We start from the raw sequence: 27,028 nt of genomic DNA, 5'->3' as shown, positions 1-27,028 counted from the left end.
GACTGGTTTGATCTCCTCGCTGTCCAAGGGGCTCTCAAGAGTCTTCTCCAACACCACAGTTCAAAAGCATCAATTCTTTGGTGCTCAGCCTTCTTCACAGTCCAACTCTCACATCCATACATGACTACTGGAAAAACCATAGCTTTGACTATATGGACCTTTGCCAGCAAAGTGATATCTCTGCTTTATAATACACTGTCTTGGTTTGCCATAGCTTTTCTTCCAAGGAGCAAGCATCTTTTAATTTCATGGCTGCAGTCACCATCTACAGTGATTTTGGGGCCCAAGAAAATGAATCTGACACTGTTTCCATATTTTCCCCATCAATTTGCCATGAAGTGATAGGACTGGATGCCATGATCTTAGTTTTTTGAATGCTGAGTTTTAAGCCAGCTTTTTCACTCTCTTTCACATTCATCTAGAGGCTCTTTAGTTCTCATCACTTTTTGCCAGTTTAATGGTGTCATCTGCATACATGAGGTTGTTGATAATTTCTTCCAGCAATCTTGATTCCAACTTGTGCTTCACTCAGCCCAGCATTTTGCATGATGTTCTCTGCATATAAGTTAAATAAGCAGGGTGACAATATACAGCCTTGATGTACTCCTTTCCTAATTTTGAACCAGTCCCATATTCTATGTCCAGTTCTAACTGTTGCTTCTTGTCCTGCATACAGGTTTCTCAGGAGACAGGTAATGTGGTCTGGTATTCCCATCTCATTAAGAAGATTCCATAGATTTTGTGATCCAGTCAAGGGCTTTAGCATAGTCAGTGAAGCAGAAGTAGATTTTTTTTGGAATTCCCTTGCTTTTTCTCTGATCTGCCTTCTATATGTCTTTGCTATTTCTCACTATAAACATGGGCTTCCTTCATAGCTCAGTTGATAAAGAATCCATCCGCAATGCAGGAGACCCCAGTTCGATTCCAGGTTCGGGAAGATCTGCTGGAGAAGGGATAAGCTACCCACTTAAGTATCCTTGGGCTTCTGTTATGGCTCAGCTGGTAAAGAATCCACCTGCAAAGTGGGCGATCTGGCTTCAGTCCCTGGGTCGGGAAGATCCCCTGGAGAAGGGAAAGGCTACCCACTCCAGTGTTCTGGCCTGGAGAATTCCATGGACTGTGTAGTCCATGGATTTGCAAATAGTTGGACATGACTGAGTTAATTTCACTTTCACTATAAACACTATTCTAGCCATATATATTTTATCCTTTTGTTTTATCTACACTTATGTTTTCATACTTCTGTTTCACTGCATAAGTTGTTCCCTCTACTAGAAATGCTTTTCCTTCCCTTCTTTTCTTGGTGAGAAATTACTGATATTTCAACTGTCAGTTCCAGTTTCACCAGCTTGGGAGATAGTTCTGGTTTAGCTCTGGGTTCCTATCTCATTTTATATTGACCATCATATTGTGTTTTCCTTGTGGATTTGTGTGATGTTTTCTCACTAGACAGTGAGCTTCTCAAGGTCAGAAAGTGTGTAAGAGTCATCTTTGTATGTCTTTGAACTTTCATAATTTTCCATAGTACCAGTTGAATGCAATTAGATTTCATCTTAACCTAAAGAACTTCCTTTTTTTTCCCTAATGAGATAGGTTGATCTGTATCCTTAAATGGTCACATAGACATACCATTAGAGTGGACATGTCAGCAAAATACGAGATGTTGAAATGAATATGTTGAGAAGAGTCTTTGAACTATAAGTCCCATGGTTCTATGCTGCAATGTGCTTGAAGCTGAAACATACCATTCAATTAGAGTTGTTCCTTGTTCCTGCACCTTCTTCTATTTTAAGTAACAGAAACTGCTTTTGCTCTTTCCTCCTTGATTCTGGGAATTCACCCTGAAAAGCAATAGCTTTTATCTCCAGAAATGCTCCTTCCCTGAGTCAATCTCAAGAAATTTTCTTTTCTGTCCTTGCTCCTCCCTATGTTTTTCTCTATACCTCGCACATCATAATCTGTTTTCTCAGGACTCAGTCTATACTTTGCTTCTAAGCTAATTGTCAGAAAAATTAATGACTGATAACCAAGTTGTCAAAAACTAATTCCAGTTTAACATAATAATAGCTGCCATTTATTGAAAAAATCTTATATGTTCCTTACATGTATTATATTATTAAATCCTTACATGAACCCTGTAAGTTATTATTCTTATCTACATTTTCCAGATGATGACATTAAGGCCCTGAGAAGTTAAATAGCTTACTCAAGGTAACAGATGTAGGAAGTGGTAGAATTTAAATCAAATCCCAGTCACCTTGACTGCCTTTAACTACTTTGCTAAACTGCCAACCCATACCCATCCTCCAATATACACTCCAGTATGAATTTTGCATTAACATTATTATAAAGTGTGCAATGCAACACACCATGGGTATCAGAGATTTGCACATGAGAAGATTCTTCTCTGAATCCATAGCCCATACTCCACAGGGACCACCTAATCAGAAGGCTACCTTTTATAATGCATGCTAATTTTTCTTTGCTTTCTGGGTATCTTTCATGCAATTTATAAATCGCACATCTTCGATCTTTAGCATTTAAATCTAAGAGGAAAGCTGCAGTTCCTCCATCCCAGGACTGACTGTGGGAATCTGTTTTATGGGAAGTACATTACATACCTCTAACAAGACCCAAAAGAAAAAAGAAAAGGCAGCAATAACTGTGAGGTTCAATCAAAACCCACAGTTCAACTCCACCTGCAATAATTGAGGGAGCAGAGAGTCTGTGCTCCAGCTTCTCTAGTCGTGTCCTCCTGGCAGCTGTACCCACTTGAGCACTCCCTGAAGTCCAAGACACCTCTAATCCTTAGCTCCTATCCTGGTTTTGAGATGAACTCTGTCTCTCCGGTGAGCAAACTATTCTCTCGATCTTGATCTTTGTCTTTATCCTTCCCCACTGAAAGGAACCAATGTTTCTTGGAGATATGGCTGATTCCAGGCTTTGGGCAGTGTAGGCACAAGATGAATCTAGAATATTTTTTTGCACCAGAAAAAAAAAGAAAGAAAACGCTAAAAATGATAGGTCATGAAACAGAGACAGAGCGTCACAAGAATCAGCTTAAAGGTAGGCTCAGTGGTGAAATCTGGAACGGTTATTGTGCAGTGGGGAATCTGGGCCACACCTAGAGCAGGTGATCAAATTAATGTCTCCTAAGTGAGACATGTTCACCATGTACCTTCAGCTGTCATACTCTCTTAGAAAGACACAAAACCACTTCTATAAAATTCTGGCTAAGAATATACTACCTGGATCCATTCTGTTAAAAATTCTATTTAAAATGTGTTGTGTGCATGGTCAGTCATGTCCAACTCTTTGCAACTCCATGGACTACAACCACCAGGCTCCTTTGTCCATGGAGTTTTCCAGGCAAGAATACTGGAGTGGTTGCCACTTCCTACTCCAAGGGATCTTCCCGATCCAGGGACTGAACCCACATTTCCAGAGTCTCCTGCATTGGCAGGTAGGTTTTCTACCACTGAGTCACCTGGGAGGCCCACCCACTAAAAGTAGGAACATTTTATTTAAAATCGGGAGACTATATTCTCTAAAAATCATGAATCTCATTTAAGAAAAGGTTGTGAAGATATTTCAGATTAAAAGAAGCTCAAAGAGACAGAACAACTAAATGTCACCTGACCCTAGACTAGATCCTGTTACAGAGAAGAAAAAATGATATAAAGGATATTATTAGTGAATTAAAAATATTGCACTATAAACAGCAGATTAAAGCATTACACCTGTATAGAATTTACTGAAGTTGTTAACTGTTTTGTGCTTATATAAGAGAATGATACCGTGAAATATCCAAGGGTAAAGTATTCTTTACCCTTACAATGTATCTATGCAGTTTATCCTCAGATGGTTCAGAATAAGAAAGGAAAAAAAAAAAAAAGATAAAATGTAAACAGTAAGCGAATCTGAGTAGAAAGTATATGTGTGAATGAGAAAGAAAAAAAACTTAAAATGTAAACAGTAAGTGAATCTGAATAGAAAGCATATGTATGGTTTTTTACAGATTTTATTGTTGTAATTTTTCTGTAAGCTTAACATTATTTCTTAGTAAAAGTTTAAAGATAAGAATAAATAACTATGTCCCTTGTAAGGAAAAGCTCTTGGTGGTGGCTGAGATCAATGTTTTCTGACATCTTGCTACCAGTAAATAGGCTTCATACAATCGGTACAGACAAACTAAGTGTTGGGTTAAGTGCAATTGGAAGAGTTTTAGATAATATTTATGTTTTCATCATCAAACACACATTGAATATTTATTAATATTATGTTCTATAATGTCTTTTCTCTCCTCAAGAAAGAATAGTAGATTGTGTGTATGTCGGGAGCCGCATTGGGCATTACTGACAAAATAGAGGCACGGCCCTAAACCCCCTCCCTTTGTTCTGTAGGCACGGACCCGGAATGAAGGAGTTAGGCTTTGTGATTCTGACTTGTTTTTCCCTTTCCTCGGCTGAGTTGACTGAAGAGAATATTAAGGTGCTTATTGTTTTTGAGAGGAGCATGAGAAGGCATAAAGCCTTCTGCAGCTGTGCTCAAAGAATAATTCATAAAGTTAATCACTGACATTTGTTCAAGGACTTTTACAAAAAAGCATTCCAGGGTAAGCACATAGGCCACAGCTTGAGGCCATGGGAGGGATTGCTATCTGAAGCCCATTTGTGAGAAAAGTTTATGGCAAAGGCGTTTGCTGAATTTAGGGCTTCGGAATAATTAAAATAGTTAGAAGCTAAAGATTTAAGGATTGCTGTAGTGTTAGCATATTCTACTATAGCTTATAGAAATTAGGGACTTTAGAGATATTATTAGCTAGAAGCCCCTTCTAAGAAATGGTGAGCTTAGGATACTAGGGGCAAATAGGACTTAGAAAGACAAGAAATAAACTGAGGAATGTGGTCTGCAGCCCAGACATTAGCATGAGTTACAGTGTATTCACAAGGACACATGAGAAAAAGTAGATAAGAGAATCGCTGAGGAAGGAACTCCTTTTGAGGGGCAACAATGATTTTTGGAGAAAAATAAATCTGGGTCCATGGGAACTAAAAATATCAAACCTCTGACCTAATCCTTTTGTAAAAGTATAAAAGAGAATCATAAGCTTGAAATAAACAGGCAGTCCAATAAAACTGAGAGGCTGCCTCAGTTTCTCTCTTGCCGACACCGCTCACCCCTTCAGGCTGAATCCCTGGCTGCTGGAGCTGGACTCTGGCATGTGTACATAAGAATGCTTTATAGGAAAAAAATAATTTACAAACATAACTTATTAGTATTAACAAATTATTTACAATAAGCCTGATGTCATCTACTGATTCTGCACATTAGAAACTTATTTGAAAGCCACTGGCTCTGTTGACATGACTCAAGCAGTTTTCTTTTTTGACTTGAGATCCAGAGAAATGAGGATCCCTACCTTATTTTTAAGATCAGCCCAATTTCCCAAATAACAAAATTCATGCTTTCTCCCAGTTAGAAAATATGTCTGAATAACCTGTAAACGTCTTGATCCCTGTCTCCTGTAAATGTCACAAACCTCCGTCCATAGATCTTCAGGCACTCTTTCAGATCTAATTCCTTGAATCTATTTGTCACTTCCACTGTATAATTGTAAGGGATTTGATTTAGGTCATACCTGAATGGTCTAGTGGTTTTCTTGACTTTCTTCAGTTTAAGTCTGAATTTGGCAATGAGGAGTTCATGGTCTGTGCCACAGTCAGTTCCTGGTCTTGTTTTTGCTGACTGTATAGAACTCCTCCATCTTTGGCTGTAAAGAATATAATCAATCTGATTTTGGTATTGACCATCTGGTGATGTCCATGTGTAGAGTCTTCTCTTGTGTTGTTGGAAGAGGGTGTTTGCTATGACCTGTGTGTTCTCTTAGCAAAACTCTGTTAGCCTTTGCCCTGTTCATACTGTACTCCAAGGCCAAATTTGCCTGTTACTCCAGGTATTTCTTGACTTCCTACTTTTGAAATCCACTCCCCTATAGTGAAAAGGACATCTGTTTTGGGGTGTTAGTTCTAGAAGGTCTTGTAGGTATTCATAGAACCATTCAATTTCAGCTTCTTCAGCATTACTGGTCAGGGCATAGATTTGGATTACTGTGATATTAGATGGTTTGCCTTGGAAATGAACAGAGATCATTATGTTGTTTTTGAGATTGCATCCAACTACTGCATTTCAGACTGGACATGGAACAATAGACTGGTTCCAAATAGGAGAAGGAATACGTCAAGGCTGTATATTGTCACCCTGCTTATTTAACTTATATGCAGAGTACATCATGAGAAACGCTGGGCTAGATGAAGCACAAGCTGAAATCAAGATTGCCTGGAGAAATATCAATAACTTCAGATATGCAGATGACAATACCCATATGGCAGAAAGTGAAGAAGGACTAAAGAGCCTCTTGACAAAAGTAAAAGAGGAGAGTGAAAAAGTTGGCTTAAAGCTCAACATTCAGAAAACAAAGATCATGGCATCTGGTCCCATCACTTCATGGGAAATAGATGGGGAAACAGTGGAAACAGTGTCAGACTTTACCTTTTTGGGCTCCAAAATCACTGCAGATGGTGACTGCAGCCATAAAATTAAAAGATGCTTACTCCTTAGAAGAAAAGTTATGACCAATCTAGACAGCATATTAAAAAGCAGAGACATTACTTTGCCAACAAAGGTTCGTCTAGTCAAGGCTATGGTTTTTCTAGCAGTCATGTATAGATGCGAGAGTTGGACTATAAAGAAAGCTGAGCACCAAAGAATTGATGCTTTTGAACTGTTGTGTTGGAGTAGACTCTTGAGAGTCCTTTGGACTGCAAGGAAATCCAACCAGTCCATCCTAAAGGAGATCAGTCCTGAGTGTTCATTGGAAAGTTTGATGTTGAAGCTGAAACTCCAATACTTTTGGCCACCTCATGCGAAGAGTTGACTCATTGGAAAAGACCCTGATGCTGGGAAAGATTGAGAGCAGGAGGTGAAGGGGAAGACAGAGGATGAGATGGTTGGGTGGCATCACCCACTCAATGGACGTGAGTTTGTGTAGGATCTGGGAGTTGGTGACGGACAGGGAGGCCTGGCATGCTGCAGTTCATGGGGTCTCAAAGAGTTGGACACGACTGAGCGACTGAACTGAACTGAACTGCATTTCAGAATCTTTTGTTGACTACGATGGCTACTCCATTTCTTCTAAGGGATTCTTGCCCAAAGTAGTAGATATAATGGCCATGTGAGTTAAATTTACCCATTCCAGTCCATTTTAGTTCGCTGGTTCCAAATAGGGAAAGGAGTACATCAAGGCTGTATATTGTCATCCTGCTTATTTTACTTATATGCAGAGTATATCATGAGAAATGCTGGGCTGGATGAAGTACAAGCTGAAATCAAGATTTCCAGGAGAAATATCAATAACCTCAGATATGCAGACGACACCACCCTTATGGTAGAAAGTGAAGAAGAACTAAAGAGCCTCTTGACGAAAGTGAAAGAAGAGAGTGAAAATGTTGGCTTAAAGCTCAACATTCAGAAAACTAAGATCATGGCATTTGTCCCATCACTTCTTGGCAAACAGACGGGGAAACAGCGACAGACTTTATTTTTCTGGGCTCCAAAGTCACTGCAGATGGTGACTGCAGCCATGAAATTAAATGATGCTTGCTCCTTGGAAGACAAGTTATGACCAACCTAGACAGCATATTAAAAAGCAGAGACATTACTTTGCCAAGAAAGCTTTGTCTTGTCAAGGCTGTAGTTTTTCTAGTAGTCATGTATGGATGTGAGAGTTGGACTATAAGAAAGCTGAGTGCCAAAGAATTGATGCTTTTGAACTGTGGTGTTGGATAAGACTTTTGAGGGTCCCTTGGACTGCAAGGAGATCCAACCAGTCCATCCTACATGAAATCAGTCCCGAATATTCCTTGTAAGGACTGATGCTGAAGCTGAAATTCCAATACTTTGGCCACCTGATGCACAGAACTGACTCATTTGAAAAGACCCTGATGCTGGAAAAGATTGAAGGCAGGAGGAGAAGGGGATGACAGAGGATGAGATGGCTGGATTCATCACCATCACTGACTCAATGGACATGAGTCTGAGTAAACTCTGGATGTTGGTGATGAACAGGGAGGCCTGGCGTGCTGCAGTCCATGGGGTCGAGAGAGTCAAACACAACTTAGCGACTGAACTGACTGAGGCTGCAATGGACTGTAATTCCCTTAAGAATCAAGTCCTGCTTTATAATGTCTTTAAGTCAACATCTGGAATCTAGCTATTAACCCCTACAAAATCCAACAGTGTGCCCAGTCGTCCCATGCGGTGACCGCCAACTTGTCTGTGTGCCTTTCTCTTAGTTGTAGCTTCAGACTCTTGTGTACCATACAGTGCCTTCTCGTGTTATGTTATTGTAGGACCAGCTTGATGTTTGGCCTTCAAGAAATGTTCAACTCACTCAGGGTCATCAGAGTGCAATAGAAAGGACTCTTGGATTTTGGCACTTGGCAAATCCAGGAATATATTTAGCTCTGTTGCTGCTGCTGCTGCTGCTAAGTCGCTTCAGTCGTGTCCGACTCTGTGCGACCCCAGAGATGGCAGCCCACTCGGCTCCCCTGTCCCTGGGATTCTCCAGGCAAGAACACTGGAGTGGGTTGCCATTTCCTTCTCCAATGCATGAAAGTGAAAAGTGAAAGTGAAGTTGCTCACTCGTGTCCAACTCCTAGCGACCCCATGGACTGCAGCCTACCAGGCTCCTCTGTCCATGGGATTTTCCAGGCAAGAGTACTGGAGTGGGGTGCCATTGCCTTCTCCGATATTTAGCTCTGCCACTTAGTAAATGGATGGTAGCCAAAGTACTTAATATCTCTGATCTTGTTTCCTCTCTTTAAATTGGAAATAACAATGCTACTTCCTCAGAGGATGGTTGTAAGAATTGAGACAGTGCTACACAGAATCTTTGGTATGGTGACTTGCACATGGTGATTATTGGAAAACATTAATTACTAACACTATTTAAGGAAAATAAACAAAATTTTTATTTTAATAGCTGCACCATGTTCTCTTTAGTGTGATACTCTTCTTATTTAAATTCTTCTGGGAAAAAGCAAGGCTCTAAGGTGTTCGGGATTAAAAGAATCCAGGAAAATGAAAGAGACAATGAAACTATCCTGCGTAGCTCAGCAACAGAAGTTAGAGGACACAGCAGAAACCACAATGACGAGAATCAAGTGAAAAGTCAAGGAGGTTAAGGAGAAAATAGGAAAAGAGAAAGTTTCATCTCCACGATAAGGTACCAGAGAGATAAAATATCTAGTGGTAAATTTTGAGTATCTGCCTTGCCACGAATTGGCAGCCTTTGTCTTCCTGGAACTCAAATTAAATCTGTAACTTGAGTGAATGTTCCTATTTTCTCTGTTTGTAGGCTTGTTTCCACAGTGAAAATTGAAGTGGCGGAGATGAGTTCTCATGACTGAGATGTCGCTGAGCAGAGAAGGATGAACAGGTACTTAAGGGAAGGTGTAAGCAAGGTTGAGAGCTTTGCAGGAGAAGTAAGTAGGCCTTAGAAGAGGCTATGAGAGGGGATCTCTGATAAAGCACAGAAAACTTGAGGGATAACAGGATGGGACCTTAACCTGACCTCTGGATTTTATCCTTATTATAGTTAAGAACATGGACTTGTCTCAAAGAAGCTTGTGTTCAGAATATTTTAAACTAGATAAAAATACTAAAAGTTAGAAAAATATGATAGGTCCCCAGTCCTCTATCTATGATTCCAAAATACAACAGTTCTAACAATGTGTTGTTTTGTTTGGCACCCATAAAGTGGTGAAACCTGACTTTATTCTCCAGTAGGCTGCCTATTGTTTCTGTTTATTGCCACGGTAGGTATAGTCATACAATTTGCTGAAGAGTTATTCATGTTTTGGAATATGTGTGCCACCCACGTTCTGCTAGAGTGATTGGTTTTATTTATATTATCATATTCTCAAACACTTCTGGGCCCAGGGTTTTGGATAAGAGTTTGTAAACATAAATTCAGAAAAAAGGAAAATTTAAATGAGTGAAAAAAAAAGAAAAAGCGTTTACCTTCCAGGGTATTTCTAAAGCTGAAATTGGCAGCTTTATCCATGGAACCTGATTCATACTGGGTCAAACTCAGGCAAAACTCCACATCAGCCGAGGAGGGGAGCCTCGGGGTCCTGGCTTTGTCGTGGTTTCCAGGATTGCGCAGTAATGGTCCCTCAGACGTCCCGTTGCATAAAGCCTGGCGACTGTTGTACTCCTCCAGTCTGCTGCAGACGATCTGCACAGAACGCCTTTGTGTTAAGAGTTTTGTAAAAGGGGGAAGGTAGGGAGGTTGGGATTCCTTATTTGGATTTTGGATATTTGGAAGTCTAATCATCAGGAGATTCATGTCTTAAATTGTTGAAGGAAGCAGCTTTCTGACGCTTGCAGAGTAACTGTAACCCATGAAAGTTACAGTTCAGACCACAGTTCTAGTCTTGCATCTACCACTTAAGAAAATAAATTCCACAGATCTCATCTAACAAATAATAATAATTACTTCATATAATTGTTGTCAAATATTTGTTAGGAAAATTAACTTGACAAACATTTGCTAAACATCCACTGTGTATCTTCACTGGGCATATGCCTGTGAAGCTAGCCATGGCCCAGAGTTTAGGTCTGTACCCTCTTCTTTTAATTCTTCCTCTATCTGCCTCCTTGGCTATAATAACCAGTTTCATGGCTTACATGCCACTGCATGATAAGAACTTTATAATTCCTATCTCAAGTTCAAAAGCTCTCTTCTGAGCTCTAACCCTGTATATCCACCTCTGACTTCATATTTCAGTGTTATCTCACAGGCATGTCAAATGTAGTATTTCAAAAAAAAAATTGCTCCTTCATAATAGCTAATAAGGGGAAAAATCTGAAAAAAGATATATATGCACATATAACTGAATCACTTTGTGGTACACCTGAAACTAGCACAACACTGTAAATCAACTATGTTGTTATTATTGTTTAGTTGCTAAGTTGTGTTTGAATCTTTGACCCCATGGACTTCAGCCCACCAGGCTCCTCTGTCCATGGGATTTCCCACCAAAGGATACTGGAGTGGGTTGTCATTTCCTTCTCCATGGGATCTTCCTGACCCAGGGATCAAACCTGTGTCTCCTGCACTGGCAAGTGTGTTCTTTACCACTGAGCCACTTTACTATAAAAATTAAATGTAAAAAGAAGTTAAAAAATGAAAAAAACTTGAAATTAAAACAAGGTTAAAGAATTGTATTCCTCTCCCTATACTTCCAGTCATATCAACTATCCTGAAACTTAAACCAGAAGTCCATAAATCTTCATTTTATAGCCAAAGACTGTTCTCATCTGTATTTTGTTCCCCTTTATTTTTCGCATTGAAATCATCAGCCAAACTTATCAATTCTACCTCCAGAATACATCTTGAATCTCTATTTGTTTACAAATTAGACCAAGTCAGACTGGCTACTCTTCTCTGCGCATCACCTGTGCTTCTCCATCCCATGCCTTTGTTTCTACCTAAGCACATCCATTCCTTACCGTTTATCTGATATTCTACTTAGTCTTCAAGGTTAAATCAATATTTTGTAAAAAAAATGAAAAGGTCAACTATGACTTAAAAATTCAAAATTGTCCAACTCTAAAATCTGAAGAAGTTTGAGATACTTCGCCAAATTGCTTTGCCTACAATTTCGTCTATATGTGAAAGTCACTCAGTCATCTCGGACTCTTTGTGACTCCATGGGCTGTAGCCTGCCAGGCTCCTCTGTCCGTGGAATTCTCCAGGCCAGAGTACTGGGGTGGTTAGCTGTTCCTTTCTCCAGGGTATCTTCCCAATCCAGGGATTGAACCCAGGTCTCCAACGTTGCAGGAGGATTCTTTACTGTCTGAGCCACCAGGGAAGCCCCAAAATACTGGAGTGGGCAGCCTATCCCTTCTCCAGGAGATCTTCCTGACCCAGGAATCGAACTGAGGTCACCTGCATTACAGGTGGATTCTTTACCATCTGAGCTACCAGGGAAGTGCTCACTTATATGCTGGCAGAAGAATAAACTATGATCAAAATATTTGACAAGTCAAAAGGAGTTCTTTTGATAAATACAAAATAAAAATTCTAAGTGATTAAAAATATCACATTATAATTTAATTAGCAGATTTTTTTTCTCAGTGGTATGTAAGTTAATTCCTCAACTTAAAATCATTGATGCCTTAAATTCCATGAAGGCAATTAAACAGGTAGCAAGATAACAAACTTAAACCAAAGCATAAAGTATAGGAGAGCTCACCTTGCCATTTGTGACTATTCACAATGGCACTTAATCCATAAGAGGCCTGTGCCCACTGAGTAGATAATAAGGTTGTTTGTCAAACTCAAACTTGACTCATTTTAATCTCCCTTGATAGTCAGTAGCACATCCTTTTAAAATAATATCTCCATGAAGATAACTTTCTTTTTTTTTTCAATTGTGTTCTTCCCCAGAATCTAGAATAGAGATGCTATAAATATTTGATGGAATAATAAAAAAAAAATCAATGGAAGAATCAGTGACTCTTCAACTACCAACATGTGTTGAACACCACTTTTTCCTAGTTCTGTTATTGGTACCAACATTGGCCCTAAAAGATATTTTCAAAAATGTATCATTTGTGTTAAACATATATTGAGTCCTCACTCTCAACAGGAAAGGCATCTCTGTGTACACTTTCTAAAATTCACAAATCGCCTTGTAGGTTGATATCATTTTATTCCTATTTTAATGATAAGGAAGCTGAGTGTGGAAGTGTGTAAGAGGCTGGTAGGATCTAAAGCCCTGTATCATGATTAATTTATGGGCAACAGGCAAGGTACATGGAACAAAACTTTAAAAGTGAGTCTTCCTGCTTAACTGTTTATATCACTGTTAAGAATAATCAAGGTAATCCTATCAGTGTCCTACTCCAGTGAGTTGGCAATCTATAAGAATGTAAAATCAAGTTATGTTGTTGTGCTCAGTCGCTTCAGTCATGTCCAGCTCTGCAATGCCATGGACTACAGCCCACCAGGCTCCTCTGTCCATTTCTCCAGGCAAGAATATTGGAGTGGGTTGCCATGCCCTCCTCCAGGGGATCTTCCCAACCTTGGGATCACACCTGCATCTCATGTCTCCTGCATGGGCAGGCAGGTTCTTTACCACAAATGCCATCAAGTAAAATCACCATCAAATAGAACTGAATGAGCCTTGCTCCCCAGGAATGGCTGCTACTATGTTACACAACAGACACTTGGAGAAGCTTTTAATTTCCAGTCACAAAGATATCACTTACTAAATCAAGGGCTGTGTGTTAGAAAAAGAGTAGGTTCCACATTCACATTGGTGTGGGCTTCAGTTCTGGCTCAGCGACTTACTAGCAATGTGTCAATGAATATATTATTTAGGCTTGCTAAGTCTCAATTTCTTCAACTGTAATACGAAATAATAAATATAATGTTAATATATATCGTATTTACATGTGTTTATTTTTAAAATATACTTAAACACATTATTCATATTTAAATATGCATTAAATATATATAACAGACTAGTTCAAAATTGGGAAAGGAGTACATCAAGGCTGTATATTGTTATCTTGCTTATTTAACTTATATCAGAGTACATCATGTGAAATATCAATAACCTCAGATATGCAAATGATACCACCCTTATGGCAGAAAGTGAACCAAAGAGCTTCTTGATAAAGGTGAAAGAAGAGAGTGAAAAAGCTTACTTAAAACTCAACATTCAGAAATCTAAGACCATGCATCCAGTCCCATCAGTTCATGGCAAAACAGTGGAAACAGTGACAGACTTTATTTTCTTGGGCTCTAAAATCACTGCAGACGGTGACTGCAGCCAAGAAGTTAAAAGACACTTGCTCCTTGGAAGAAAAGCTATGACAAACCTAGACAGCATATTGAAAAGCAGAAACATTACTTTACTTTGGGGGATACTGAAGGACAGGGAATCCTGGTGCATGCAGTCCATGGGGTAGCAAATAGTCAGATACAACTTAGGGATGGAACAACAACAATTTTTGCATTAAATGTAATATATTGGATCCCTTTATAGTGTTAATTAACTACCCATCACAGCATGTATATAGATGGAAGCATTTTCATTCCTGTTTGAAAAATAAATCATACCCAGATATTTTTAAAAGATCTAAAAAATCCTACTGCCTAGAAGACTCCTGCAGTAGACTCAGTTAAATTAGAGAGGTTTGAATGAAACTATTTTACTTAAATTACAACTGCCAAGTGACTAAATGTTCAGATGGCTAAATGTCTTAGTAACAAGGAGTAAATCTACCCCAGTTCCAGAAATAATTTGAAATAAATCTCAAATTATTGTTCTTATATTTGATATAAAAGGGGAGGCAGGGTAGGAGAAAGTATTAGCACTAGCTATCATCATGGAGATTGCAATCAGACATGGTTTCCAAACTGAGCAAATTACATAATCTCCTACTATCAAGGTTTTTCATCTGTAAATGGGGACTATAACAACTTTTTATGAAGGATCCAATAATTTTACCTATGTAAAGCACTTAGTATATAATGCCAAGTAGAGAGTGTTTAATAATGACAGCTATTATATTATTATTGCATACAAGACTATTGGGCAGGCCACCAAATTGTTAACCCTGACTCTATTACACAGGATGAATAATCATTATTATAATAGCTATCATCAATATATCATATGAGGATATATTGTGATAATAATTCCATACTTAAAATTCAAAGAATATGTCAGATACTAAACTAGTCATTTTACATTAACAGTTTTTATTGAATCCCTTCAGGATAATGCTTTAAAATATATTATTCTAATTTTCAGGGGGAAAAGGTCTCAGATAATTAAGTAACTTTTCCAGGATCTTGTAGCTAAGTGAGTTACAAAAGTCATGTTTTTATGGCTCAAAAGCCTATCCCCTTCCACTTCATTAATCTGCTTTCCATTCAGCTTAGTATTTTCATTAGCACAGAAAGCACACATATATCTTAATTGCACCCCATTTTTTTCTGTTGAGAAAAGAAGCCAAAGGTCAAAGATTACAAATAACTTGTCCAATATCATCTGACAAGTGGCAGAGGTAGAATCTGGTGACAAAAGTCTTCTGGTGAGGATTTGTTCTTTTTCTGTTTCAACAAAGGTGACTTATATAATGTAGAGAAAAATCAAGTGTCCCAAGTCAAATGAAAAAAAAAAAAAAAAGAAGAAACGGATTAATGGAGAAGGTGAGCTTAGTGTTCTCTTAAACTTAAAGAAATAGCAGGAAAAAAAGCCCAGTTATTAAAAGCGTTAGGAGCAAAAATTCTATTATGGCATTAGAGGTTTATCTAAAAGAATGTAAAACATATGACATTCCACAGAATGTTTTTCATAAAGAAAAAAAGAGAAGCTGTTATTTCACAGAGCTATTGCCATGGTTACCTAAAACCCATGACTCTCTGCTGAAATGTAACTTTTTTTCTTCCTATTGTTTGCTTCCATGTGATGTGCTTTTCACCTGATGAGTGAATTCCCTGGCCATACTTCACTCATGTCCATCATCTCGAAATGTTTTTTCCTCTTTATTTTGATCCATCATAACAGCTCTTCTTGAAATACCTTTTCTTCTTACAGCTAGCTCATCTGCTGCTTGCATAACATTGGATCTAATTGTGTTGAGCAAAGTTCGCCGCACCCCCCACCTCCAAAATCAGTGAACTGCTTTAATTCAGGAGCACTTTAAACATGCTTCTAGTTTAAAGGCTCTTGGAATTAAACAAACCAATAAATAAATAAATAAATGAACAAATATACAGAAGATATGAATACTGAAAATAAGCTTTCTATAAAAAGTAACATTTAGTAATTAAGTAATGCTTTTTAATGTATTACTTTATTTAATAATAAAACTTGTCAGTAAATATTATTAGTCTCACTTAAAACTCAGATTGGGTTATAACATGCTTGATCTTCTCTATGTGTGCTTTCTTTTTTTGCACACACACAAACACACACCTAGAGAAAGCTACCAAAAATGTTTTATTCCAGATTATAAGTTGCTGCTTATTTTTGGCATCATTGTTTTCTTGGTCTTGGTTATCCAGTGGTTAAGGTTATGGTTATGGTTTAAGGTTCCAGAAATCTAGCTATGTCTATACAGAGTTTAGTTTTTTATGTGTGTTAGCACTGGAGCTAATGTTTCTATGGTTTTCAATTTTGTTCAATTTAGCATATACTGATAAAGCCCATTCTATGTATATATTATGTTCCTGGGTTATGTGGATATAAAAATAAATTAGAAATGGTTTCTACATTGGAACAGTTGGCAGTCTGTTAGATAAAGACAGGTCTGAAAACCTGAAGAATTACAGTTAGTATGTTATAAAATCTGTACAAAGTGTAATGATAGTACACAAGGGTGAAGGTCAATTCTACCTGAATAAGGGCTATGAATAAATAAACACCTAATGGAATATTTTCACTATAAAGTGAATGAAAGGGACTACTTCAGAATATCTGCCGCAGTTGTGTAACTGAACTTTAAGAGAGTTAAAGCGACTACAAGTCAGAATTTACTTCCATGAATTAGCGGCTCGTTTGATCCTTTCTCAGCCTAAATGGCCCTTTATAAATAGGAAACTGCATGGTTGACTTGAAATAGCACTGGAGTCAAAGGCACTGGTTTTTTCCGTCCTCAGCTGTGTCACCTTAGGCAAAGTATTTTACCTTTGGGGGCCTCACTATGTTTTACAAAATGTAGGTACAACACTACAGACCAATTGCGGTCTCTCAGCTAAGCGTTAATAAATTCAGTGAATTTCTGAAAACTCCATTTTTTGTGTGTGAAGTAAAAGATATTTTAAATCAAGAAAAAGCAGACGGTATTTTTTTTTTTTTACCAAAGGGGCTGAGTATAACTACTTAGGAAGATATTAATGAATTCACCAAGTGTGGAAGATATTTAGTCTCACCATCTCACACAGTATAGTTTTTTATTTGAGTGTTCGATTCAGGCAAAAGCATTTCGATTAGTGATATGTTTATTATAGAACCTAAGTCTGTAAAGTGAAAAAGATACCAAAACAATTTCCATATTAATTAAATCAGTCATTCTTAGGGCTGGCTCTGCATTAGAATTACAGTAGAAGGTTTTAAAAATACAGATGCTAACGGGGGAAATTGGAAGAGGGGACATATGGGAACTCTGTACTATTGTCTCAATTTTTCTGTGAATATAAACTGTTCCAAAAAATAAAGTGTATTTAAAAACCTACATTCAGCTAGAAGAAAATTAAAGGCTTTCTTGAAGACAATAAAAAAATAAAAATACAGATGCTTGAACTTCACAGTGGACCTCCTGAATATGATTTTCTGGCAGAAGGTAGATGGTGGAGCACATAAAAGTTTTTAAGTTCTTAAGTGAGTGATTTAGAAGATACTGAGAATGGCTGCATTGTTGTTGTTGTTCCGTTGCAGAGTCATGTCCCACTCTTTGCGACCCCATGGGCTGTAGCATGCTAGGCTTCCCTGTCCTTCCCTATCTCTCGGAGTTAGGTCAGTTGCATTGATTTAATTGCATTAAATCGATATAAATAACTGATCTTCATTTTTAAAGGACTTTAACCAGAAATGTGCAAAGGAATGGAAACAGCCAACTAGAACTGAGTTTGACTGTAACCACAGGTAGCAACACTGCTCACAGCAGGTGGGCATAAATGTTCACTCATTCTACCTTCCTTAAAGTATTGTTTGCTCACTTTTCTTCAGTGGTCTTTGTCCCCTGTATTTCCTAATTTTATTTTTAATACCAGTTACTCCACAGTGGTTTAATCATAGAATGATATTAAATCTAATGCTGCAACTATTTTAACCTAGTGTTTACATACTAGACACACAAAAAACTGTTTAGAAGTAAAATTGAATATAATCATAAAGAAAAAAGAGAACAATTCCACTCAATAATCAATAAATGAATAGAAAAAGTTAACATAATTTGGTACTTCTCATGTAATTAAGTGGCTTCCCAGGTAGCCAGTGGGAAGCCAGTGAGCCAGTGGCTCAGTGGTAAAGAATCTGCCACCCAATACAGGAGATGCAGGAGACATGGGTTCAATCCCTTGGTCAGGAAGATCTCCTGAAGGAGGAAATGACAACCCACTCCAGTATTTTTGCCTCAGAAATTTCATGGACAGAGGATGCTGGCAAGCTACAGCCTGTGGGGTCACAAAGAGTTGTACACAACTGAGCACACACACACACAAATACATGTAATTAAATACCAATTAGTATTTGTCTATGAAGCTTCAGTGTGGATGTTGTAACTTTTTGGTAATTTAGATAATCCACCAGTTTTTCTAGGTCAAGACAAGCTGTACAGTTAAGGAAAGCATTATAACTAACTGAAAAATCCCATGTTCAAGCTTAACAGTATTTTAAGCAGTAACAGAGGATGTGAGAGTTAGATGAGTTTTGCACTATATAGATTAAGGTAGGAGGTCTGAAGGCTTATTGAAATAGATTTTTTTGAAGCACATTTTTTCCAGCCTTTCCTGCACAAATACACTCCTTGCTTTTGGTAAATAGCTGACATTAGTGACACCAGATATTACAGTGGCCATTTTCAATGAGTTTCAATAGGTCCATTTTGAAGTTGTAGTAACTTAGTGTGGGGTTTGGGGGGTTGGGGGTGGGGGAGGGGGAATGTTTGGGAAGCAGTTCACATTTCAAAATTGCAGAGTTCAGGTGAGAAGGCAAGATTCTTCCCATCTTATTTAAATATTGAGCTTATTTCCATAAAGCATGGCTAGTCAAAAGTGCTGTGTTAGAAATGGTTGGAACACAGGCAGACAAGCATTCCTTCTACCTTATAGTTTTAAAATAATAAATAATTAAAAGCATATTTCTTTTGTTACCTTTTGCCCCTAATCCAAGTGAAAAAATCAGAATAGGAAAAATAGAAATTAAATTTCAAAATAGCGATCTCTTATCCTATACCTCAAAAGTTTACACAGGTTTAGGGAAAATGCTTATTTCTTCTGCATCCTATTTTAAAAAGTGAGTCAGGATGGGTCAGATCCTTTGCCTAAAGATATCATCACAGATAGGTCCTTGGAAATAGTATAGTGTGGTTGTGCAACCAGGCTGCCTGAGAAAAAATTTTGTCTCTGCTACTTACTAGCTTTGATATCCTGTACAAGTTACATAATATCTCTAAACCTCAGTTGTTGTTTTTTTTTAAATCTTTAACATGGGGAAGGTTAGTAAGATTATTAAATGAATTAATGCACAAAACCACTCAGAATAGGGCCTCACACTTGCTAATCGATCAATGAATATTAGCTATTTTCATTGTTTACCTGTTTAAGCCTGAGTATTCATATTTTTTTAAAAGAAGATTTAATCTAAGTAATATTCCCCTAAATTCCTAATGGTAATAATCACTATAGACATTTAGTAAATGATGTCTTCCCAGGACCCTCCTTTGAATATTCTTATCAATAGGGATCCTGGGATATGGCCAGAGATTTGTATTTTCAATTTATACACTGAATTTTATTGGGAATAAAATTTCAGAAATATTGACCTAAATCATTTTTTTTACTTAATCATCTAAATACTCATTCATCCATTGGTTCAACAAATACTTCATGAGCTCTTACAATTTGCCTGGCATCGTATTATGTGCTAGGAGATAGAGTGATGAACCAAGTACTTTTTATTCATTAGATTTTAGGACCCAAGTACAGGATATTGGACAAAGAACCGCACAAATCTCTATGGAACTGCAATTGTGAAGTGTGCTATAAAGGAAAATTATAAAGTATGTTGAGAGCTTTTGACAGGGGACATTTTCTAGGCTTGGCAGGAGAATAACAGATGGAAAAGGAGGTTTCTGAAGACCTGCCAGAAGAAGTGGTGGCTAAGGTTCTTTTAAGCTTTGATACTGTATGTCCTGCACACCTTACCTGCCAAGAGGAGAAGAAGGATGCTGGGCTGAGTAGATTAGGGTTTGCAGGGTTGCGCCCTCCCATGTACTCATCTGTGCAAACGTCACAGTTTTCTGCATCTCTCCAGTCCCAGTATGGAATCGTGAAGTTCTCATCCCCGGTCAGCTTCTGGATTTCCTGTTCCCACAGCAGCAGGAAGAGTCTATGCCAAGGCAGGAAACCTGGGGCTTCATGAGCAAAATCAATGTCTCTCCAGACTTCAGAGTCCCCAAGCAGCGTGTCCCTTGACACATAATAATGCATCCAGACAAACAGGTCGTAAACACTGACGTCATTAAACAGGGGTGTTGTTCCATGATTCATTTGGCCATAGGTGCCTGTGGGGATGACGTAGTCTGGGCTGGTGGTATGTTTTGCCAAAGTGAGATAGGCAAGAAATTTGTTCTTCTCTGGGACACTCAAATCAAAGATGTTTCTTCTCACCAAAAGTCGCCTTTCTGTGCAGCGGGGTCCCCTAAATCCAAACTTACAACTTCCGCAATTGAATCCCATGAAGTTGCCAAAGCACTGGCAGGTTCTGTTATAAAAGATGGAGGGCCAAGACTCGCGGTCGTCCACCCCCGTGAAGGGGAACTGAGGTCCGAGTGGTGCCGTGGACAGAATGACGTCCTGGCAGGAGCCCCTGCCTGAGAGCCGGCCACAGGGGCTCCCATCGCCCACCCAGGGCGGGCAGCACTCCTTCTCCGTCAGGCTCTTGGAGGAGGCACAGGCTCGAGGGAAGTGGCCAGCGGAGGTTCGGAAACTCCACAGTAGGCAGTACAGGGCAGCCAGGAGCATTCTTCCTCCGGTCCTCACACGGTCTGCCTGAGCTGGTTAATGGAGCCACACTCTTCCCTTTCCAGCTCCCCACTCAGTGACTATCACATGTTTTGGCTAAGATCTATATAATACCACTCCCACCTCCCGCATTAAACCCTCTCAGCCTTTATCTAAGCTTTCATCTTCTGAAAACCACATGACTAACTTTTCTCTGGAGTTGGCATATATCCATCCCATCAGTGGGATAGGCCTATGTTAAAGTCAGAAACACTATTCACCATTAATAGTTTAAGTCTTATGGTTAGAATAATACTAATAATACCATCTCATCTACATAAACCCAGTTAATTGACTATATAACTAGTGATATTTCAATTTGAAAATAAGAAGGCATGCCAGGAATAGAGCCTCTTTATAAGACAATTCAGGTACTGTTAGAGATTTTGGACGTAAGATGGTTTGTTTCTCAAAGACCCTAAATAATAAATAGGCCAAGGCATTGGTAGGATTTGGCTTTGCAGGAAGAGACGTTTTTCAGAGCCTGGAGATTATGTCTTATATTTGAAGCTTATTTATTTTATACAAAGTATCAGAAGATTAAAACTTTTTCTGATACACTTCCAGATTATCTTGATGCCAGTTGCTGCTTGCTGTCTAATTGCTCATTTTCTGAATATTGCTAAGGATATGTCACTTTGATAGCTGGGTCGTCAGCTTTACTTTGGAAACATTTTCTGGCGAATATTTGAAAGAAATCTTCCCAGGTGGCTCAGTGGTAAAGAATCTGTCTGCCAATGCAGAAGAATCAAGAGACATAGGTTCAATCCTTGGCTTGGGAAGATCATCTGGAAATGGCAACCCATTCCAGTATTCTTGCCTGGAAAATCCCTTGGACAGAGGAGCTGGTGGGCTATAGTCCATGGGCTCACAAAGAGACAGACACGACTGGGCAATTGAAAACACAGCACACATTAGAAAGGAAACTTTTTTATTGAAGTGTAGGTGGTTGTCAATATTTTATTAGTTTCAGGTATACAACATAGTGATTCAATATTTTAGTGTTATACTAAAGTTATTATAAAATATCGGCTATATTACCTGTGCTGCACAATATGTATTTCTGCTTATTTATATATAGTATTATATACATAATAGTTTGTACTTTTCTTATTTTAATGCTTTCACCACCTTGTTTCACCCATAAGTTCTAGAAATCAGTAATTCATTTGAAGTTTTGTTTGCAATTTGGTCTTGCAAAGGAGTTCTCATTGCAGTGAGTGAGCGAATAAGGTCTGATACTTTATTCAACAAATTTTTATTGATCATGCAAATTCTTTCAAGATTTTTTTGTCTCTCTGTGTATAGTGATCTGCTGCTGCTGCTGCTGCTAAGTCGCTTCAGTCGTGTCCGACTCTGTGCGACCCCATAGACGGTAGCTCACCAGGCTCCCCCGTCCCTGGGATTCTCCAGGCAAGAACACTGGAGTGGGTTGCCATTTCCTTCTCCAATGCATGAAAGTGAGAAGTGAAAGTGAAGTCGCTCAGTCGTGTCCGACTCTTAGCGACCCCATGGACTGCAGCCCACCAGGCTCCTCCATCCATGGGATTTTCTAGACAAGAGTACTGGAGTGGGGTTCCATTGCCTTCTCCAGTACAGTGAGCTAGATAAACTGAAATGCATGGATAGAAATATCATTTTACCACTACACTAGTTTTTAAATGAGTAGTGTGTCGATGTATGGCAAAACCAATACAATATTGAAAAGTAAAAATAATAATAATAATAATAAAGAAAATCAAAACATCAGACTTTTAATGGAGAGACATCTTTGAGAACTGAGGATATAGAAAAGATTGAATAGTTTGAAATAATAATGCAAGAGTTTTTTAATAGAAGTATTCTCTGAATCAAGCTTTAAAGGATAGGCGTAAGTTGGAAAGACAAATGAGAATGGAGACAATACTTCAGGCAGGGGAAACTGTAGAGAGATGAGAGCTGTATTTTTCATCTGCTGAGTAGGAGCATGAGCTTCATGTATGCACCCACGCCATAGGAATTAAACCTGGGCCCAATCCATGTGCTGTGCTCTGCTTAGTTGCTCAGTCATGTCTGACTCTTTGTGACCCCAGGGACTGTAGACCGCCAGGCTCCTCTGTCCATGGGGATTCTCCAAGCAAGAATACTGGAGTGGGTTGCTATGCCCTCCTCTAGGGGATCTACCCAACCCAGGGATCGAACCCAGGTCTCCCACATTGCAGGTGGTCTTTACCATCTGAGGCACCAGGGACCCAATCCATGGAGGGGCTTAAAAACTAAGTGGTTTGAACTCAAGTGAGTTGAAGAGCTAGAAGATAAGAGCAGTCAAGTCAAAGTTGTCCCTGTGAGGCTTTTTTTCCTTATCCTGTTCCATACTTAAAGCTAGTGGCCCCTTGAACTTGCAGAACAAGGCAAGAAGGTGAAAACTGAAAAAGCAGCAGGGATGCAGAGAAGGTCATTGCTACATGTGATGCTGGAATGTCAGCCTTTCTGTTCTCTTCCCATTCTGCTTGAGTTTGTCTCGCTATTTAGAAAAAATATTGAGGCCGCCCTACAACTCTCTTGAGACTCAAGTAGCCGTTTTAGGTGGAAGGAAGCAGTGTGTGCATGAGAGGAAGAGAAGAGAAGTTTCCATGGAAATGCTGCCTCTGGCTGGATCAGAAAGTCATCACATGATCTCCACAAGGAGGCTTAATCTTTTTTCTTTTTGCTTTCAGAGCCAGAGAGAGACTAACACAAGGCTTCTTGTCCCTGGAAGTCTTGCTTCTATAAGCAAGCATATGTGGCCTTTTAAAATTCTATTCCATCTACTTACAGACAGAACTTAACTTTTCATGTTCAATTTAATTAGAAATTTTGCTTTATATCCCCTCCCCACCACCCCTGCATCAGGCTTCCCAGTGAATAACTGAGAAAGCCTCCATCATACCACTGGACTTCTGTGTCTATTCTCCCAAGTCTCTTTTTCATACTCTTCAGAGCATGCTCAGAGGAATTCCTGATGTACTTTGTCCTCTTAATTTCATTTGCAAAACTGATAACCTTAAATTGGTAGACTTCTTTATTAGTCTCAAATATAGGACATTATCTCCTCTGGCCTATTTGTAAAACAGTCTTATTGCTAATACAAAATTCTTTGGAGAAATGTCTATTGGTACAGTCACTATGGAGAACAGCATGTACGTTGCTTTAAAAACTGAAAATAGAGCTACTATATGATTTAGCAAGCCAACTCCTGGGCATATATTAACAGAAAATCATAATTTGAAAAGATGCATGTACCCCTGTGTTCATTGCAGCACAATTTACTATAGCCAAGACACGGGAGCAACATAAAAATCCATTAACAGATAAATGGATAAAGAAGAAGTGCTTCATATATACAATGGACTATTACTCAGTCATAAAAGAGAATGAAATAATGCCTTTTGCAGCAACGTGCATGGACCTAGAGATTGTCATACTAAGTCAGATCAGATCAGATCAGATCAGATCAGTCGCTCAGTCGTGTCCGACTCTTTGCGACCCCATGAATCGCAGCACGCCAGGCCTCCCTGTCCATGACCAACTCCCGGAGTTCACTCAGACTCACGTCCATTGAGTCAGTGATGCCATCCAGCCATCTCATCCTCTGTCATCCCCTTCTCCTCCTGCCCCCAATCCCTCCCAGCATCAGAGTCTTTTCCAATGAGTCAACTCTTCGCATGAGGTGGCCAAAGTACTGGAGTTTCAGCTTTAGCATCATTCCTTCCAAAGAAATCCCAGGGCTGATCTCCTTCAGAATGGACTGGTTGGATCTCCTTGCAGTCCAAGGGACTCTCAAGAGTCTTCTCCAACACCACAGTTCAAAAGCATCAATTCTTCGGTGCTCAGCCTTCTTCACAGTCCAACTCTCACATCCATACATGACCACAGGAAAAACCATAGCCTTGACTAGACGAACCTTTGTTGGCAAAGTAATGTCTCTGCTTTTGAATATGCTATCTAGGTTGGTCAGAGAAAGACAAATATCATTTGATATCATTTATATGTAGAATCTAAAAATAAAAAAATTATACAAGTGAGCTTACATAAAAAAAAAAACAGAAATAAACTCACAGACATAGAAAACAAAGAGATGATTACCAAAGGGGAAAAGAGGTGGAGAGATAAATTAGGAGCTTGGGATTAACATATACACATTACTATACAAGAAATAGACAACAAGGATCTGTTGTATAGTACAGAGAAAATAATATTTTGTTATTACTTATAAGGGAAAAGAATCTGAAAATTATATATATATAGATATATATATATCTATATATGTATATATCTATATCTGAATCACTTTGCTATGTGCCTGAAACTAACACAACATCATAAATCAACTATATTTCAATTTTTAAAAAGTGCAAAGTTTTTGTCAAACCCCATCTAGATTGGTTCCTCCTTGAACTCTAGATATACATTTACTAAGTGTCTCCAGTTTACAGAATTTGAAAGTGTTCTGTCCTATCCTGGGAGATTATTGTATGAGTTAACACCTTAGCTAATGTGAGACTATATTAGTCAGAATTAGGGCCTCTGTAAATATTCTGCAATTATTTATGGAGCATCAATTATCAGGCATACTGTGAGGAAGGGATACTATGGGAAGCACAATGAAAGGTTTGGTTTCTCATATGAGAGGTTTCTACCCTCATGAAACATATAGCCTATTAAAATAATATCTTAATTTTAGTAATTTTAATAATATTTATTGGAGAAGGGAATGGCAGCCTACTCCAGCATTCTTGCCTGAAGAATCCCAAGAATGAAGGAGCCTGGAGGATTGCAGTCCATAGGGTCACAAAGAGTTGTCATGACCAACAGACCAAGAACAGCACAGCACAGCATATTTCAAGAGACATCTGAAAGATTAGTAGAAGTCTGTTTGGTGAAGAGAATAATAGGAGTGTAAGCTTTCTAGACCGAGGAAACACAATATGCAGAAGTTCCAACTTGGAAACAGTATGGCATGTTCAAGGATCCTAAGCAGTTAAAGTGGCTATAACCCCCAAAGAGATGTGATGTATGTATAGAAGGTATGTGTGGATGGGGTCATAGTACTTGAAGAATTTGAAGCAGAGTTTTGATGTAATCATGTGCATGTTTAAAATATTTAAACATAAAACTCAAGCTGCTGACGTGAAAACAGATGTAGGGTGGAAGCAAGAGTAAATGTAGAAATAATTCCTTGGAGATTATTGGAGTAACCTAGACAATAAATTATGTGGCTTGGACCAGAGTGATGATCCCTGTGATAAAAAGAAGGGAAGGAATTTAAGACACACACAAGTGATGAATTCAAGAGGCATGAGAGGTGAAGAGAAAGAGGATCAGGTGTTGACTTCTAGGTTTCTGGTTTGTAGAGGGTAAAATGTTTTTTGTGAATTGAAGATGGTTTCAATTTTAGACATATTGAATTTGAGTGTTTAAGTTTAGTCTAGCCACAAACAACTGTCCTCTCTTTTCTGGTGTTTGCACTGGTAATTCAGCTACTCACAAGTTGTGGCCTAGCCAACTTTGATAGTTTCCTTCACTCTGACCACTTGCCTTTGCTTCTTTATTTGATGAGGACTTGAACCTTCTTTTCCAGCATTTTTAGACCCCTCTTCTAAATTTTAACAATAGCTAACATTTATTGAATATAAGTAACATAATTAGTTCAGTTTGAGTAGTTACCATTTTTAAAATAAATATAACTATGCATATTAAAAAGCAGAGACATTATTTTGCCAACAAAGGTCTGTCTAGTCAAGGCTATGGTTTTTCCAGTAGTCATGTATGGATGTGAAAGTTGGACCATAAACAAAGCTGAGTGCCGAAGAATTGATACTTTTGAACTGTGGTGTTGGAGAAGACTCCTGAGAGTCCCTTGGACTGCAAGGAGATCCAACCAGTCCATCCTAAAGGAGATCAGTCCTGGGTGTTCATTGGAAGGACTAATGCTGAAGCTGAAGCTCCAGTACTTTGGCCACCTGATGCGAAGAACTGACTCATTTGAAAAGACCCTGATGTTGGGAAAGATTGAAGGCAGGAGGAGAAGGGGACGACAGAGAATGAGATGGTTGGATGGCATCACTGACTCAATGGACATGAGCTTGAGTAAACTCCAGGAGTTGGTAATGGACGGGGAGGCCTGGCATGCTGCAG

At 38.7% G+C, this 27,028-nt stretch overlaps 1 protein-coding gene and 1 long non-coding RNA gene across 3 annotated transcripts in view; one reads left to right on the top strand and one right to left on the bottom strand.

The window, feature by feature from the left end:
• TYR (tyrosinase) overlaps nucleotides 1-20,833 on the bottom strand; it is a 112,852-nt gene extending 92,019 nt beyond the window's left edge. Inside the window, exons 1-2 of the mRNA XM_086383218.1 lie at nucleotides 20,015-20,833; nucleotides 10,084-10,300 (exon numbers count right to left, since the gene is read on the bottom strand). Coding sequence (XP_086239344.1) covers nucleotides 10,084-10,300; nucleotides 20,015-20,833 — 1,036 coding nt within the window. The remainder of the gene's footprint in view (nucleotides 1-10,083; nucleotides 10,301-20,014) is intronic.
• Nucleotides 9,390-27,028, top strand: part of LOC147342580 (uncharacterized) — a 105,042-nt gene continuing 87,403 nt past the window's right edge. For both annotated transcript variants that reach the window (XR_015157408.1, XR_015157407.1), the window contains exon 1: nucleotides 9,390-9,499. This is a non-coding gene — a long non-coding RNA (uncharacterized LOC147342580). The remainder of the gene's footprint in view (nucleotides 9,500-27,028) is intronic.

The sequence above is a fragment of the Bos grunniens genome, chromosome 29, assembly GCF_055505025.1.
Source record: "Bos grunniens cultivar Pamir isolate PY7600 chromosome 29, Bosgru_T2T1.0, whole genome shotgun sequence".
In the NCBI taxonomy this organism is placed as follows: Eukaryota; Metazoa; Chordata; class Mammalia; order Artiodactyla; family Bovidae; genus Bos; species Bos grunniens.
The sequence above is the reverse complement of the archived record's forward strand: the minus strand, read 5'-3'. Positions and strand labels throughout refer to the sequence as shown.